Source organism: Cyclopterus lumpus, chromosome 15 (genome assembly GCF_009769545.1).
Source record: "Cyclopterus lumpus isolate fCycLum1 chromosome 15, fCycLum1.pri, whole genome shotgun sequence".
Classification (NCBI taxonomy): Eukaryota; Metazoa; Chordata; class Actinopteri; order Perciformes; family Cyclopteridae; genus Cyclopterus; species Cyclopterus lumpus.
The window spans coordinates 748,063-765,000 of NC_046980.1; the positions used below are offsets into that span (position 1 = coordinate 748,063).

Sequence of the window (16,938 nt, forward strand, 5' to 3'; positions counted from 1 at the left end):
TCTTCTCGGTTCATCTGTGTTCTTTTCGGTTCATCTGTGTTCTTTTCGGTTCATCTGGGTTCTTTTCGGTTCTTTTCGGTTCTTCTCGGTTCATCTGTGTTCTTTTCGGTTCATCTGTGTTCTTTTCGGTTCATCTGGGTTCTTTTCGGTTCTTCTGGGTTCTTTTCGGTTCTTCTCGGTTCATCTGTGTTCTTTTCGGTTCATCTGTGTTCTTTTCGGTTCATCTGGGTTCTTTTCGGTTCTTTTCGGTTCTTCTCGGTTCATCTGTGTTCTTTTCGGTTCATCTGTGTTCTTTTCGGTTCATCTGGGTTCTTTTCGGTTCTTCTGGGTTCTTTTCGGTTCATCTGGGTTCTTTTCGGTTCTTCTGGGTTCTTTTCGGTTCATCTGGGTTCTTTTCGGTTCTTCTGGGTTCTTTTCGGTTCATCTGGGTTCTTTTCGGTTCTTCTGGGTTCTTTTCGGTTCTTCTGGGTTCTTCTCTTTCATCTTTTCCAACCTATAATTGGTGCAAAGTGTCACGTGGTGCTGGCAGCGCAGACACCTGTGAGCACCTGAGCGCCAGACGGGTCGCGTGCCGCAGACTCTTGTGATCAACATGGCTGCTCGCGGAACCGGCTTCTTCTGGACCCTCCTGAGGCGCTGCAGAGCCCCGGGACCGGTCCGGACCCGGACTGGACCGGGACAGCACAGGTGCGCGTCCTCCCTGCCGGCGTCGCCGCCGCCGGGCAGCTGGACCCGGCTGTCGCGGCTGGCCCACCGGGACCTGTACCGGCTTTCCATCACGGATCCGGATCAGTTCTGGGGGTCCGCCGCCGCTGACCGACTCCGCTGGGAGGAACCGTTTGACCGGGTCCGGGACTGCGACCTCAGCACCGGGAAGATCCGCTGGTTCCTGGGAGGGAAGATCAACGTGTCCGGTAGGATCAATAATCCATAATCCATAATCCATAATCCACCTGTTGCACAACACTTAACATCAATACTATGCACCGGGGATTAGTACTAGTACCACTCAGATAACCTACTGTTGTACTAGTACTACTCAGATAACCTACTGTTGTACTAGTACTACTCAGATAACTTACTGTTGTACTAGTACCACTCAGATAACTTACTGTTGTACTAGTACTACTCAGATAACCTACTGTTGTACTAGTACTACTCAGATAACCTACTATTGTACTAGTACTACTCAGATAACCTACTGTTGTACTAGTACTACTCAGATAACCTACTATTGTACTAGTACTACTCAGATAACCTACTGTTGTACTAGTACTACTCAGATAACTTACTGTTGTACTAGTACTACTCAGATAACCTACTATTGTACTAGTACCACTCAGATAACCTACTATTGTACTAGTACTACTCAGATAACCTACTGTTGTACTAGTACTACTCAGATAACTTACTGTTGTACTAGTACTACTCAGATAACCTACTGTTGTACTAGTACTACTCAGATAACCTACTGTTGTACTAGTACTACTCAGATAACTTACTGTTGTACTAGTACCACTCAGATAACTTACTGTTGTACTAGTACTACTCAGATAACCTACTGTTGTACTAGTACTACTCAGATAACCTACTATTGTACTAGTACTACTCAGATAACCTACTGTTGTACTAGTACTACTCAGATAACCTACTATTGTACTAGTACTACTCAGATAACCTACTGTTGTACTAGTACTACTCAGATAACTTACTGTTGTACTAGTACTACTCAGATAACCTACTATTGTACTAGTACCACTCAGATAACCTACTATTGTACTAGTACTACTCAGATAACCTACTGTTGTACTAGTACTACTCAGATAACTTACTGTTGTACTAGTACTACTCAGATAACCTACTATTGTACTAGTACTACTCAGTTAACCTACTGTTGTACTAGTACTACTCAGATAACCTACTGTTGTACTAGTACTACTCAGGTAACTTACTGTTGTACTAGTACCACTCAGGTAACTTACTGTTGTACTAGTACCACTCAGGTAACTTACTGTTGTACTAGTACTACTCAGATAACCTACTGTTGTACTAGTACTACTCAGATAACCTACTGTTGTACTAGTACTACTCAGGTAACTTACTGTTGTACTAGTACCACTCAGGTAACTTACTGTTGTACTAGTACTACTCAGGTAACTTACTGTTGTACTAGTACTACTCAGATAACCTACTGTTGTACTAGTACTACTCAGGTAACCTACTATTGTACTAGTACTACTCAGATAACCTACTGTTGTACTAGTACTACTCAGGTAACTTACTGTTGTACTAGTACTACTCAGATAACTTACTGTTGTACTAGTACTACTCAGGTAACTTACTGTTGTACTAGTACTACTCAGATAACTTACTGTTGTACTAGTACTACTCAGGTAACTTACTGTTGTACTAGTACCACTCAGATAACCTACTGTTGTACTAGTACTACTCAGGTAACTTACTGTTGTACTAGTACTACTCAGGTAACTTACTGTTGTACTAGTACTACTCAGATAACCTACTGTTGTACTAGTACTACTCAGGTAACTTACTGTTGTACTAGTACTACTCAGATAACTTACTGTTGTACTAGTACTACTCAGATAACTTACTGTTGTACTAGTACTACTCAGGTAACTTACTGTTGTACTAGTACTACTCAGGTAACTTACTGTTGTACTAGTACTACTCAGATAACTTACTGTTGTACTAGTACTACTCAGGTAACTTACTGTTGTACTAGTACTACTCAGATAACTTACTGTTGTACTAGTACTACTCAGGTAACTTACTGTTGTACTAGTACTACTCAGGTAACTTACTGTTGTACTAGTACTACTCAGATAACCTACTGTTGTACTAGTACTACTCAGATAACCTACTGTTGTACTAGTACTACTCAGATAACCTACTGTTGTACTAGTACTACTCAGATAACCTACTGTTGTACTAGTACTACTCAGATAACTTACTGTTGTACTAGTACTACTCAGATAACCTACTGTTGTACTAGTACTACTCAGGTAACTTACTGTTGTACTAGTACTACTCAGGTAACTTACTGTTGTACTAGTACTACTCAGATAACCTACTGTTGTACTAGTACTACTCAGGTAACTTACTGTTGTACTAGTACTACTCAGATAACCTACTGTTGTACTAGTACTACTCAGGTAACTTACTGTTGTACTAGTACCACTCAGATAACCTACTGTTGTACTAGTACTACTCAGGTAACTTACTGTTGTACTAGTACTACTCAGGTAACTTACTGTTGTACTAGTACCACTCAGATAACCTACTGTTGTACTAGTACCACTCAGGTTTAACCTACTGTTGTACTAGTACCACTCAGATAACCTACTGTTGTACTAGTACCACTCAGGTTTAACCTACTGTTGTACTAGTACCACTCAGATAACCTACTGTTGTACTAGTACCACTCAGGTTTAACCTACTGTTGTACTAGTACCACTCAGATAACCTACTGTTGTACTAGTACCACTCAGGTTTAACCTACTGTTGTACTAGTACCACTCAGATAACCTACTGTTGTACTAGTACCACTCAGGTTTAACCTACTGTTGTACTAGTACCACTCAGGTTTAACCTACTGTTGTACTAGTACCACTCAGGTTCAACCTACTGTTGTACTAGTACCACTCAGATAACCTACTGTTGTACTACTACCACTCAGGTTTAACCTACTGTTGTACTAGTACCACTCAGGTTTAACCTACTGTTGTACTAGTACCACTCAGGTTTAACCTACTGTTGTACTAGTACCACTCAGATAACCTACTGTTGTACTAGTACCACTCAGGTTTAACCTACTGTTGTACTAGTACCACTCAGATAACCTACTGTTGTACTAGTACCACTCAGGTTTAACCTACTGTTGTACTAGTACCACTCAGGTTTAACCTACTGTTGTACTAGTACCACTCAGGTTTAACCTACTGTTGTACTAGTACCACTCAGATAACCTACTGTTGTACTAGTACCACTCAGATAACCTACTGTTGTACTAGTACCACTCAGGTTTAACCTACTGTTGTACTAGTACCACTCAGATAACCTACTGTTGTACTAGTACCACTCAGATAACCTACTGTTGTACTAGTACCACTCAGGTTTAACCTACTGTTGTACTAGTACCACTCAGGTTTAACCTACTGTTGTACTAGTACCACTCAGATAACCTACTGTTGTACTAGTACCACTCAGATAACCTACTGTTGTACTAGTACCACTCAGATAACCTACTGTTGTACTAGTACCACTCAGGTTTAACCTACTGTTGTACTAGTACCACTCAGATAACCTACTGTTGTACTAGTACCACTCAGATAACCTACTGTTGTACTAGTACCACTCAGATAACCTACTGTTGTACTAGTACCACTCAGGTTTAACCTTGAGGTTCATAAACAAACATAGAGAAACATTAACAGAAGAACAAAGACTTTAAAATGTTACAAAATGACATTAAATGTGTTTTTCATAAGCAAGTCAGAATATAGAAACAGTCAGTAAACAGAGTATATGAATATAGACAGTCAGTATATAGACAGTCAGTAAAGTACATCAATAGAAACAGTCAGTAAACACAGTATATGAATATAGACATTCAGTATATAGACAGTCAGTAAAGTACATCAATAGAAACAGTCAGTAAACAGAGTAAATCAATATAGAGTCAGAATATAGAAACAGTCAGTAAAGAGAGTATATAAATATAGACATTCAGTATATAGACAGTCAGTAAAGTACATCAATAGAAACAGTCAGTAAACACAGTATATGAATATAGACATTCAGTATATAGACAGTCAGTAAAGTACATCAATAGAAACAGTCAGTAAACACAGTATATGAATATAGACATTCAGTATATAGACAATCAGTAAAGTACATCAATAGAAACAGTCAGTAAACACAGTATATGAATATAGACATTCAGTATATAGACAGTCAGTAAAGTACATCAATAGAAACAGTCAGTAAACAGAGTAAATCAATATAGAGTCAGAATATAGAAACAGTCAGTAAAGAGAGTATATAAATATAGACATTCAGTATATAGACAGTCAGTAAAGTACATCAATAGAAACAGTCAGTAAACACAGTATATGAATATAGACATTCAGTATATAGACAGTCAGTAAAGTACATCAATAGAAACAGTCAGTAAACACAGTATATGAATATAGACATTCAGTATATAGACAGTCAGTAAAGTACATCAATAGAAACAGTCAGTAAACACAGTATATGAATATAGACATTCAGTATATAGACAGTCAGTAAAGTACATCAATAGAAACAGTCAGTAAACACAGTATATGAATATAGACATTCAGTATATAGACAGTCAGTAAAGTACATCAATAGAAACAGTCAGTAAAGTGTATATTAATAGAGTCTCTGCAGTGAGCGTGTTGTGTCTTTGTCCCTCTTTTGTTTTTCTGTCTCTGATATTAATCCAGTTATATTCCAATAGCGACAGCTGGGTGATTTGTGTTATGAGAGCAGATACAGGACGGTTTTCTCTTGTTACATAAATTATGTTTGTGAACCTGCTGCATGAGACACAAACAGGATCTTAAATCTTAAACCCATTTTAGGATTAACTTTCAATCACCGAATAAATGCAGCCCGTTTCCATGGGGATCAGTTGCAACATGACTCGTGTGTTTACGCTTGCCTACTTTTCAACACGACTGTATCAAAAATCACAAGATTGAAGAGATTGTACTGCACAACAGCAGGAGGCCTGGGTCATGTGATCTACAGAAAGCACCACTTCCTTCTGCCTCTCTTTGTTTCTACATGAGCAAACATTCGTTAGTCCAATAATATTATTTTATATTATCAAGTTATCTGATACTTACTTCCTTGATTAATAAATTCATTGTTTTAGATATAAATGCTGGACATTTCTTAGAGCCCAAATGTCAAAAATAGATGGTGATATCAAACTGACAAAAACAGTAAATCTAGATGGAGCCGTTCACATTTTCCATCTGGCACTGGATTATAAATTGACCCCAAACACGGGGAGTCTGACGGCCAGATGTTCACCTCTGTTCCAGTGAACTGTCTGGACGTCAATGTTGAGAAGCATCCCGACCGAGTGGCTCTGATATGGGAGCGGGACGAACCTGGCACTGAGGTGAAGGTCACCTACAGGTATGAACACCCCCTTCACCCTCGGGTGCCCACGCCGAGGCCTCACTTAGGAAAAGACCTGTACGCTAGCCAACGATGAGAAACAAATACTTATTTAATATCTTGTCGTTTTTGTCTGTTGTTGTTGTTCACCCCTATAGTTAGCTGTGTCCTCCCTCTATGCAGATGATACTGATATGTATTTCATCAACATAACGTGGTGTCCTATAGTTAGCTGTGTCCTCCCTCTATGCAGATGATACTGATATGTATTTCATCAACATAACGTGGTGTCCTATAGTTAGCTGTGTCCTCCCTCTATGCAGATGATACTGATATGTATTTCATCAACATAACGTGGTGTCCTATAGTTAGCTGTGTCCTCCCTCTATGCAGATGATACTGATATGTATTTCATCAACATAACGTGGTGTCCTATAGTTAGCTGTGTCCTCCCTCTATGCAGAGGGTACTGATATGTATCTTATCATGATAGTGTGTTGTCTTGAGGTTATCTCAGACCATAAAGCAATGTATTGTGCAAAAGACATATTCAGCTCGTAAAGTTTTAACACAAGTTGGGCAATGAATAACTTGAACTGCAGATGTCAATCCAGATGAAGGTAAAAGTTATGTTTTACAATGTGTCTCAATAGAAGTTGCTCCTCCTTTATTCCCCCATTAAATATATTTTAGGGAGTATTTCCTGTTCCAATCACAGAAGATGTCGTATGCTGTACACCATAGTTCTCAACCTTTTTTCACTGATGAATCCATGTGAAATATTATTTTCAGCCGAGTACCCCCAGACCAGTGAAAAGCATTTGGGGTTGAAAAAAAGATGTAATACGCAGCATTGTGCCATCAGTGTCTGATTTAATATAGAATATATACAATTCAGTTTATGAACTTACACTTATATTTTATAATTACCTTTATATTTAAGTAATTGCACAAGAGTATTTCATTTTCATACAATACCTTTTCCTTTGGTGGACAATCAATAACATAATAGTCTCCTATTGTCTGTCCACCAGAGAGCTGCTGGAGACAACCTGCCGTCTCGCCAACACCCTCAAGAGCCATGGGATCCAAAAGGGGGACAGGGTTGCCATTTACATGCCAGTGTCCCCGCTGGCGGTGGCGGCCATGTTGGCGTGTGCCCGTCTTGGTGCGGTGCACACGGTGGTGTTTGCTGGCTTCAGCGCCGAGGCTCTGGCCGGCAGGATCCAGGACGGTGAGCCATCATGGGGGGTTCATGTTCACGTTAGAGGAGCAACTGACCGTTAGACCACAGACCGTTAGAGGAACAACTGACCGTTAGACCACAGACCGTTAGAGGAACAACTGACCGTTAGAGGAGCTACTGCCCGTTAGAGGAGCTACTGCCCGTTAGAGGAGCTACTGCCCGTTAGAGGAACAACTGCCCGTTAGAGGAGCTACTGCCCGTTAGAGGAGCTACTGCCCGTTAGACCACAGACCGTTAGAGGAACAACTGACCGTTAGAGGAACAACTGACCGTTAGAGGAGCAACTGACCGTTAGACCACAGACCGTTAGAGGAACAACTGACCGTTAGAGGAACAACTGACCGTTAGAGGAGCTACTGCCCGTTAGAGGAGCTACTGCCCGTTAGAGGAACAACTGCCCGTTAGAGGAGCTACTGCCCGTTAGAGGAGCTACTGCCCGTTAGACCACAGACCGTTAGAGGAACAACTGACCGTTAGAGGAACAACTGACCGTTAGAGGAGCAACTGACCGTTAGACCACAGACCGTTAGAGGAACAACTGACCGTTAGAGGAACAACTGACCGTTAGAGGAGCTACTGCCCGTTAGAGGAGCTACTGCCCGTTAGAGGAACAACTGCCCGTTAGAGGAGCTACTGCCCGTTAGAGGAACAACTGACCGTTAGAGGAGCTACTGCCCGTTAGAGGAACAACTGACCGTTAGAGGAGCTACTGCCCGTTAGAGGAGCAACTGACCGTTATACTACAGACCGTTAGAGGAACAACTGACCGTTAGAAGAGCTACTGCCCGTTAGACCACAGACCGTTAGAGGAACAACTGACCGTTAAAGGAGCAACTGACCGTTAGAGGAACAACTGACCGTTAAAGGAGCAACTGACCGTTAGAGGAACAACTGACCGTTAAAGGAGCAACTGATCGTTAGAGGAACAACTGACCGTTAGAGGAACAACTGACCGTTAGAGGAGCTACTGCCCGTTAGAGGAACAACTGACCGCTAGAAGAACAACTGACCGTTAGAGGAGCAACTGACCGTTATACCACAGACCGTTAGAGGAACAACTGACCGTTAGAGGAGCTACTGCCCGTTAGACCACAGACCGTTAGAGGAACAACTGACCGTTAGAGGAGCTACTGCCCGTTAGAGGAGCTACTGCCCGTTAGACCACAGACCGTTAGAGGAACAACTGCCCGTTAGAGGAGCTACTGCCCGTTAGAGGAACAACTGACCGTTAGAGGAGCTACTGCCCCTTAGAGGAACAACTGACCGTTAGAGGAGCTACTGCCCGTTAGAGGAACAACTGACCGCTAGAAGAACAACTGCCCGTTAGAGGAGCTACTGCCCGTTAGAGGAACAACTGACCGTTAGAGGAGCTACTGCCCGTTAGAGGAACAACTGACCGCTAGAAGAACAACTGACCGCTAGAAGAACAACTGACCGTTAGAGGAGCAACTGACCGTTATACTACAGACCGTTAGAGGAACAACTGACCGTTAGAGGAGCTACTGCCCGTTAGACCACAGACCGTTAGAGGAACAACTGACCGTTAAAGGAGCAACTGACCGTTAGAGGAACAACTGACCGTTAAAGGAGCAACTGACCGTTAGAGGAACAACTGACCGCTAGAGGAACTACTGACCGCTAGAGGAACTACTGACCGCTAGAGGAACTACATACCGTTAGAGGAACTACTGACCGCTAGAGGAACTACTGACCGCTAGAGGAACTACTGACCGCTAGAGGAACTACATACCGGTAGAGGAACCACTGACCGCTAGAGGAACTACATACCGTTAGAGGAACTACATACCGTTAGATGAACTACTGACCGTTAGAGGAACTACTGACCGCTAGAGGAACCACTGACCGCTAGAGGTACTACATACCGTTAGAGGAACTACATACCGTTAGAGGAACTACTGACCGTTAGAGGAACTACTGACCGTTAGAGGAACTACTGACCGTTAGAGGAACCACTGACCGCTAGAGGAACTACTGACCGCTAGAGGAACTACATACCGTTAGAGGAACTACAGACCGCTAGAGGAACTACAGACCGCTAGAGGAACTACTGATCGCTAGAGGAACTACTGACCGCTAGAGGAACTACATACCGTTAGAGGAACTACTGACCGTTAGAGGAACTACTGACCGCTAGAGGAACCACTGACCGCTAGAGGAACTACATACCGTTAGAGGAACTACAGACCGTTAGAGGAACTACAGACCGTTAGAGGAACTACATACCGTTAGAGGAACTACTGATCGTTAGAGGAACTACTGATCGTTAGAGGAACCACTGACCGCTAGAGGAACTACATACCGCTAGAGGAACTACTGACCGTTAGAGGAACTACTGACCGTTAGAGGAACTACTGACCGCTAGAGGAACCACTGACCGCTAGAGGAACCACATACCGTTAGAGGAACCACTGACCGTTAGAGGAACCACTGACCGCTAGCGGAACTACTGACCGCTAGAGGAACTACTGACCGCTAGAGGAACGACTGACCGCTAGAGGAACTACATACCGTTAGAGGAACTACAGACCGCTAGAGGAACTACTGACCGTTAGAGGAGCTACTGCCCGTTAGAGGAACAACTGACCGTTAGAGGAGCTACTGCCCGTTAGAGGAACAACTGACCGTTAGAGGAGCTACTGCCCGTTAGACCACAGACCGTTAGAGGAACAACTGCCCGTTAGAGGAGCTACTGACCGTTAGACCACAGACCGTTAGAGGAACAACTGCCCGTTAGAGGAGCTACTGACCGTTAGAGGAGCTACTGCCCGTTAGAGGAGCTACTGATCGTTAGAGGAACAACTGCCCGTTAGAGGAGCAACTGACCGTTAGAGGAGCTACTGCCCGTTAGAGGAACAACTGACCGTTAGAGGAGCTACTGCCCGTTAGAGGAGCTACTGACCGTTAGAGGAGCTACTGCCCGTTAGAGGAGCTACTGCCCGTTAGAGGAACAACTGACCGTTAGAGGAACAACTGCCCGTTAGAGGAGCTACTGCCCGTTAGAGGAACAACTGACCGTTAGAGGAACTACTGACCGTTAGAGGAACTACTGACCGTTAGAGGAACCACTGACCGCTAGAGGAACTACTGACCGCTAGAGGAACTACATACCGTTAGAGGAACTACAGACCGCTAGAGGAACTACTGATCGCTAGAGGAACTACTGACCGCTAGAGGAACTACTGACCGCTAGAGGAACTACATACCGTTAGAGGAACTACTGACCGTTAGAGGAACTACTGACCGCTAGAGGAACCACTGACCGCTAGAGGAACTACATACCGTTAGAGGAACTACAGACCGTTAGAGGAACTACAGACCGTTAGAGGAACTACATACCGTTAGAGGAACTACTGATCGTTAGAGGAACCACTGACCGCTAGAGGAACTACATACCGCTAGAGGAACTACATACCGTTAGAGGAACTACTGACCGTTAGAGGAACTACTGACCGCTAGAGGAACCACTGACCGCTAGAGGAACCACATACCGTTAGAGGAACCACTGACCGTTAGAGGAACCACTGACCGCTAGCGGAACTACTGACCGCTAGAGGAACTACTGACCGCTAGAGGAACGACTGACCGCTAGAGGAACTACATACCGTTAGAGGAACTACAGACCGCTAGAGGAACTACTGACCGTTAGAGGAGCTACTGCCCGTTAGAGGAACAACTGACCGTTAGAGGAGCTACTGCCCGTTAGAGGAACAACTGACCGTTAGAGGAGCTACTGCCCGTTAGACCACAGACCGTTAGAGGAACAACTGCCCGTTAGAGGAGCTACTGACCGTTAGACCACAGACCGTTAGAGGAACAACTGCCCGTTAGAGGAGCTACTGACCGTTAGAGGAGCTACTGACCGTTAGAGGAGCTACTGCCCGTTAGAGGAGCTACTGATCGTTAGAGGAACAACTGCCCGTTAGAGGAGCAACTGACCGTTAGAGGAGCTACTGCCCGTTAGAGGAACAACTGACCGTTAGAGGAGCTACTGCCCGTTAGAGGAGCTACTGACCGTTAGAGGAGCTACTGCCCGTTAGAGGAGCTACTGCCCGTTAGAGGAACAACTGACCGTTAGAGGAACAACTGCCCGTTAGAGGAGCTACTGCCCGTTAGAGGAACAACTGACCGTTAGAGGAGCTACTGCCCGTTAGAGGAACAACTGACCGCTAGAAGAACAACTGCCCGTTAGAGGAGCTACTGCCCGTTAGAGGAGCTACTGCCCGTTAGAGGAACAACTGACCGTTAGAGAAACAACTGCCCGTTAGAGGAGCTACTGCCCGTTAGAGGAACAACTGACCGTTAGAGGAGCTACTGCCCGTTAGAGGAACAACTGACCGCTAGAAGAACAACTGCCCGTTAGAGGAGCTACTGCCCGTTAGAGGAACAACTGCCCGTTAGAGGAGCTACTGCCCGTTAGAGGAACAACTGACCGTTAGAGGAGCTACTGCCCGTTAGAGGAACAACTGACCGCTAGAAGAACAACTGACCGTTAGAGGAGCAACTGACCGTTATACTACAGACCGTTAGAGGAACAACTGACCGTTAGAGGAGCTACTGCCCGTTAGACCACAGACCGTTAGAGGAACAACTGACCGTTAAAGGAGCAACTGACCGTTAGAGGAACAACTGACCGTTAAAGGAGCAACTGATCGTTAGAGGAACAACTGACCGTTAGAGGAACAACTGACCGTTAGAGGAGCTACTGCCCGTTAGAGGAACAACTGACCGCTAGAAGAACAACTGACCGTTAGAGGAGCAACTGACCGTTATACCACAGACCGTTAGAGGAACAACTGACCGTTAGAGGAGCTACTGCCCGTTAGACCACAGACCGTTAGAGGAACAACTGACCATTAGAGGAGCTACTGCCCGTTAGAGGAGCTACTGCCCGTTAGACCACAGACCGTTAGAGGAACAACTGCCCGTTAGAGGAGCTACTGCCCGTTAGAGGAACAACTGACCGTTAGAGGAGCTACTGCCCCTTAGAGGAACAACTGACCGTTAGAGGAGCTACTGCCCGTTAGAGGAACAACTGACCGCTAGAAGAACAACTGCCCGTTAGAGGAGCTACTGCCCGTTAGAGGAACAACTGACCGTTAGAGGAGCTACTGCCCGTTAGAGGAACAACTGACGGCTAGAAGAACAACTGACCGCTAGAAGAACAACTGACCGTTAGAGGAGCAACTGACCGTTATACTACAGACCGTTAGAGGAACAACTGACCGTTAGAGGAGCTACTGCCCGTTAGACCACAGACCGTTAGAGGAACAACTGACCGTTAAAGGAGCAACTGACCGTTAGAGGAACAACTGACCGTTAAAGGAGCAACTGACCGTTAGAGGAACAACTGACCGCTAGAGGAACTACTGACCGCTAGAGGAACTACTGACCGCTAGAGGAACTACATACCGTTAGAGGAACTACTGACCGCTAGAGGAACTACTGACCGCTAGAGGAACTACATACCGGTAGAGGAACCACTGACCGCTAGAGGAACTACATACCGTTAGAGGAACTACATACCGTTAGAGGAACTACTGACCGTTAGAGGAACTACTGACCGCTAGAGGAACCACTGACCGCTAGAGGTACTACATACCGTTAGAGGAACTACTGACCGTTAGAGGAACTACTGACCGTTAGAGGAACCACTGACCGCTAGAGGAACTACTTACCGCTAGAGGAACTACATACCGTTAGAGGAACTACAGACCGCTAGAGGAACTACAGACCGCTAGAGGAACTACTGATCGCTAGAGGAACTACTGATCGCTAGAGGAACTACTGACCGCTAGAGGAACTACTGACCGTTAGAGGAACTACTGACCGCTAGAGGAACCACTGACCGCTAGAGGAACTACATACCGTTAGAGGAACTACAGACCGTTAGAGGAACTACATACCGTTAGAGGAACTACTGATCGTTAGAGGAACCACTGACCGCTAGAGGAACTACATACCGCTAGAGGAACTACATACCGTTAGAGGAACTACTGACCGTTAGAGGAACTACTGACCGCTAGAGGAACCACTGACCGCTAGAGGAACCACATACCGTTAGAGGAACCACTGACCGTTAGAGGAACCACTGACCGCTAGCGGAACTACTGACCGCTAGAGGAACTACTGACCGCTAGAGGAACGACTGACCGCTAGAGGAACTACATACCGTTAGAGGAACTACAGACCGCTAGAGGAACTACTGACCGCTAGAGGAACTACATACCGTTAGAGGAACTACTAACCGTTAGAGGATCTACTGACCGCTAGAGGAACTACTGACCGCTAGAGGAACTACATACCGTTAGAGGAACTACTGACCGCTAGAGGAACTACTGACCGCTAGAGGAACTACATACCGTTAGAGGAACTACTGACCGTTAGAGGAACTACTGACCGTTAGAGGAACTACTGACCGCTAGAGGATCTACTGACCGCTAGAGGAACTACTGACCGCTAGAGGAACGACTGACCGCTAGAGGAACTACATACCGTTAGAGGAACTACATACCGTTAGAGGAACTACTGACCGCTAGAGGAACTACTGACCGTTAGAGGAACTACATACCGTTAGAGGAACTACAGACCGCTAGAGGAACTACATACCGTTAGAGGAACTACTGACCGCTAGAGGAACCACTGACCGCTAGAGGAACTACATACCGTTAGAGGAACTACATACCGTTAGAGGAACTACTGACCGTTAGAGGAACCACTGACCGCTAGAGGAACCACTGACCGCTAGAGGAACTACATACCGTTAGAGGAACTACTGACCGCTAGAGGAACTACTGACCGCTAGAGGAACTACTGACCGCTAGAGGAACGACTGACCGCTAGAGGAACTACATACCGTTAGAGGAACTACTGACCGCTAGAGGAACTACTGACCGCTAGAGGAACTACATACCGTTAGAGTAACTACTGACCGTTAGAGGAACTACTGACCGCTAGAGGAACGACTGACCGCTAGAGGAACTACATACCGTTAGAGGAACTACTGACCGCTAGAGGAACTACATACCGTTAGAGGAACTACTGACCGCTAGAGGAACCACTGACCGCTAGAGGAACTACATACCGTTAGAGGATCTACTGACCGCTAGAGGAACTACTGACCGCTAGAGGAACGACTGACCGCTAGAGGAACTACATACCGTTAGAGGAACTACTGACCGCTAGAGGAACTACTGACCCCTAGAGGAACTACATACCGTTAGAGGAACTACATACCGCTAGAGGAACTACTGACCGCTAGAGGAACTACTGACCGCTAGAGGAACTACATACCGTTAGAGGAACTACTGACCGTTAGAGGAACTACAGACCGCTAGAGGAACTACTGACCGTTAGAGGAACTACAGACCGCTAGAGGAACTACTGACCGTTAGAGACCAGCTGGTGAACATAGTGCAGCATTTAGCAGCTAGAGACAGATGTTTCCTTCAGGAGGTGGACAGCTGAGAGAGAATATGGACCTCCATTCATCAGAGTCCTGATGGATCATCATGTGACGTCAGACTGTAATATCTCAACTATTGGACAGGTTGAGATGACATTTAGGAGACATTCTTAAATGCCACCACGTGGTTCATATTTAACTGGTTTATGACCAAATATCTGCAAAACTGATGACATTCCTTCATTCTCACCTGTACTCTGTGTTCAATGCTAATTAGCTCTTGTTAGCATGCAAACACGATGGTGCACATGGTAAACAATGCCCCATGGTCATTTATAGCACCTGAACATTTAGCTTGTGAGTGACTTTACATTCTACCAATACACTTAAAGCTGAATAGTTCAGTCAAAGTTCTTTGTACACTAGACCTGTTGTCCTGGTATTGTGGGGAAGTTAAATTCATTAGTAAAACTGGCTGTGAAACCTTTCTTCGGGCACAGAGTGCTTCTCTAATCTTGGCTGCAGATACTACATTAGGTAGATCAGAGCAGGTGACCGTGAACTTGGACAGAACGTGAACCTGTCGGGCAGCTTGTCATTTCTTCAGTGGGAAGGTCACACCTGAGGGGAGGAGCCTAACTACAGAATCACACTGAACAAAGACGGCCCGGCAGACCTCTGGAGGTCGGCTCAAGGACTCGTGTGTTTTGGAAACAGTTGCTACCTTCAAACCCAAACAAGACATTTCCATGGCTGGCTGAGCAGCAGCAGAGCATGCTGGGAGTATTTTAATTACAGTTTATTACAGCCTCAACTTGAACAACAGCTCGATGACTTTTGGGTTTTTACAGTCTGAACTGGCAACAAGAGAAGAATCTGGTTCTCAGACCGGTGACGCAAGAAGATGAGTCCGCCTGAGCCTGAACTCATCATTCAGGCCCTCAGTGGTCCTCAGTGGTCCTCAGTGGGGTCCTCAGTGGTCCTCAGTGTGGTCCTCAGTGGTCCTCAGTGTGGTCCTCAGTGTGGTCCTCAGTGGTCCTCAGTGGTCCTCAGTGTGGTCCTCAGTGGTCCTCAGTGTGGTCCTCAGTGGTCCTCAGTGGGGTCCTCAGTGGTCCTCAGTGTGGTCCTCAGTGGTCCTCAGTGTGGTCCTCAGTGTGGTCCTCAGTGGTCCTCAGTGGTCCTCAGTGGTCCTCAGTGTGGTCCTCAGTGGTCCTCAGTGGCCCTGAGTGTGGTCCTCAGTGGGGTCCTCAGTGGTCCTCAGTGTGGTCCTCAGTGTGGTCCTCAGTGGCCCTGAGTGTGGTCCTCAGTGTGGTCCTCAGTGGTCCTCAGTGGGGTCCTCAGTGGTCCTCAGTGTGGTCCTCAGTGGTCCTCAGTGTGGTCCTCAGTGGTCCTCAGTGGCCCTCAGTGGTCCTCAGTGGCCCTGAGTGTGGTCCTCAGTGGTCCTCAGTGGGGTCCTCAGTGGTCCTCAGTGGTCCTCAGTGGTCCTCAGTGGGGTCCTCAGTGGTCCTCAGTGTGGTCCTCAGTGTGGTCCTCAGTGGTCCTCAGTAGCCCTGAGTGTGGTCCTCAGTGGTCCTCATTAACCCGGTGTGTGTCGTGTTGTGTTCACAGCCCAGTGTAATTAACCCGGTGTGTTTCGTGTTGTGTTCACAGCCCAGTGTAATTAACCCGGTGTGTGTCGTGTTGTGTTCACAGCCCAGTGTAATTAACCCGGTGTGTTTCATGTTGTGTTCACAGCCCAGTGTAATTAACCCGGTGTGTGTCGTGTTGTGTTCACAGCCCAGTGTAATTAACCCGGTGTGTGTCGTGTTGTGTTCACAGCCCAGTGTAATTAACCCGGTGTGTGTCGTGTTGTGTTCACAGCCCAGTGTAATTAACCCGGTGTGTTTCGTGTTGTGTTCACAGCCCAGTGTAATTAACCCGGTGTGTGTCGTGTTGTGTTCACAGCCCAGTGTAATTAACCCGGTGTGTTTCGTGTTGTGTTCACAGCCCAGTGTAATTAACCCGGTGTGTGTCGTGTTGTGTTCACAGCCCAGTGTAATTAACCCGGTGTGTTTCGTGTTGTGTTCACAGCCCAGTGTAATTAACCCGGTGTGTG

The 16,938-nt window shown here is 45.8% G+C and overlaps 1 protein-coding gene across 1 annotated transcript in view; it reads left to right on the forward strand.

Annotated features, from left to right (window-relative positions):
• Positions 1–592: 592 nt before the first annotated feature.
• acss1 (acyl-CoA synthetase short chain family member 1) overlaps positions 593–16,938 on the forward strand; it is a 36,916-nt gene continuing 20,570 nt past the window's right edge. The window contains exons 1-3 of the mRNA XM_034552443.1: positions 593–914; positions 6,096–6,192; positions 7,209–7,408. Coding sequence (XP_034408334.1) covers positions 593–914; positions 6,096–6,192; positions 7,209–7,408 — 619 coding nt within the window. The remainder of the gene's footprint in view (positions 915–6,095; positions 6,193–7,208; positions 7,409–16,938) is intronic.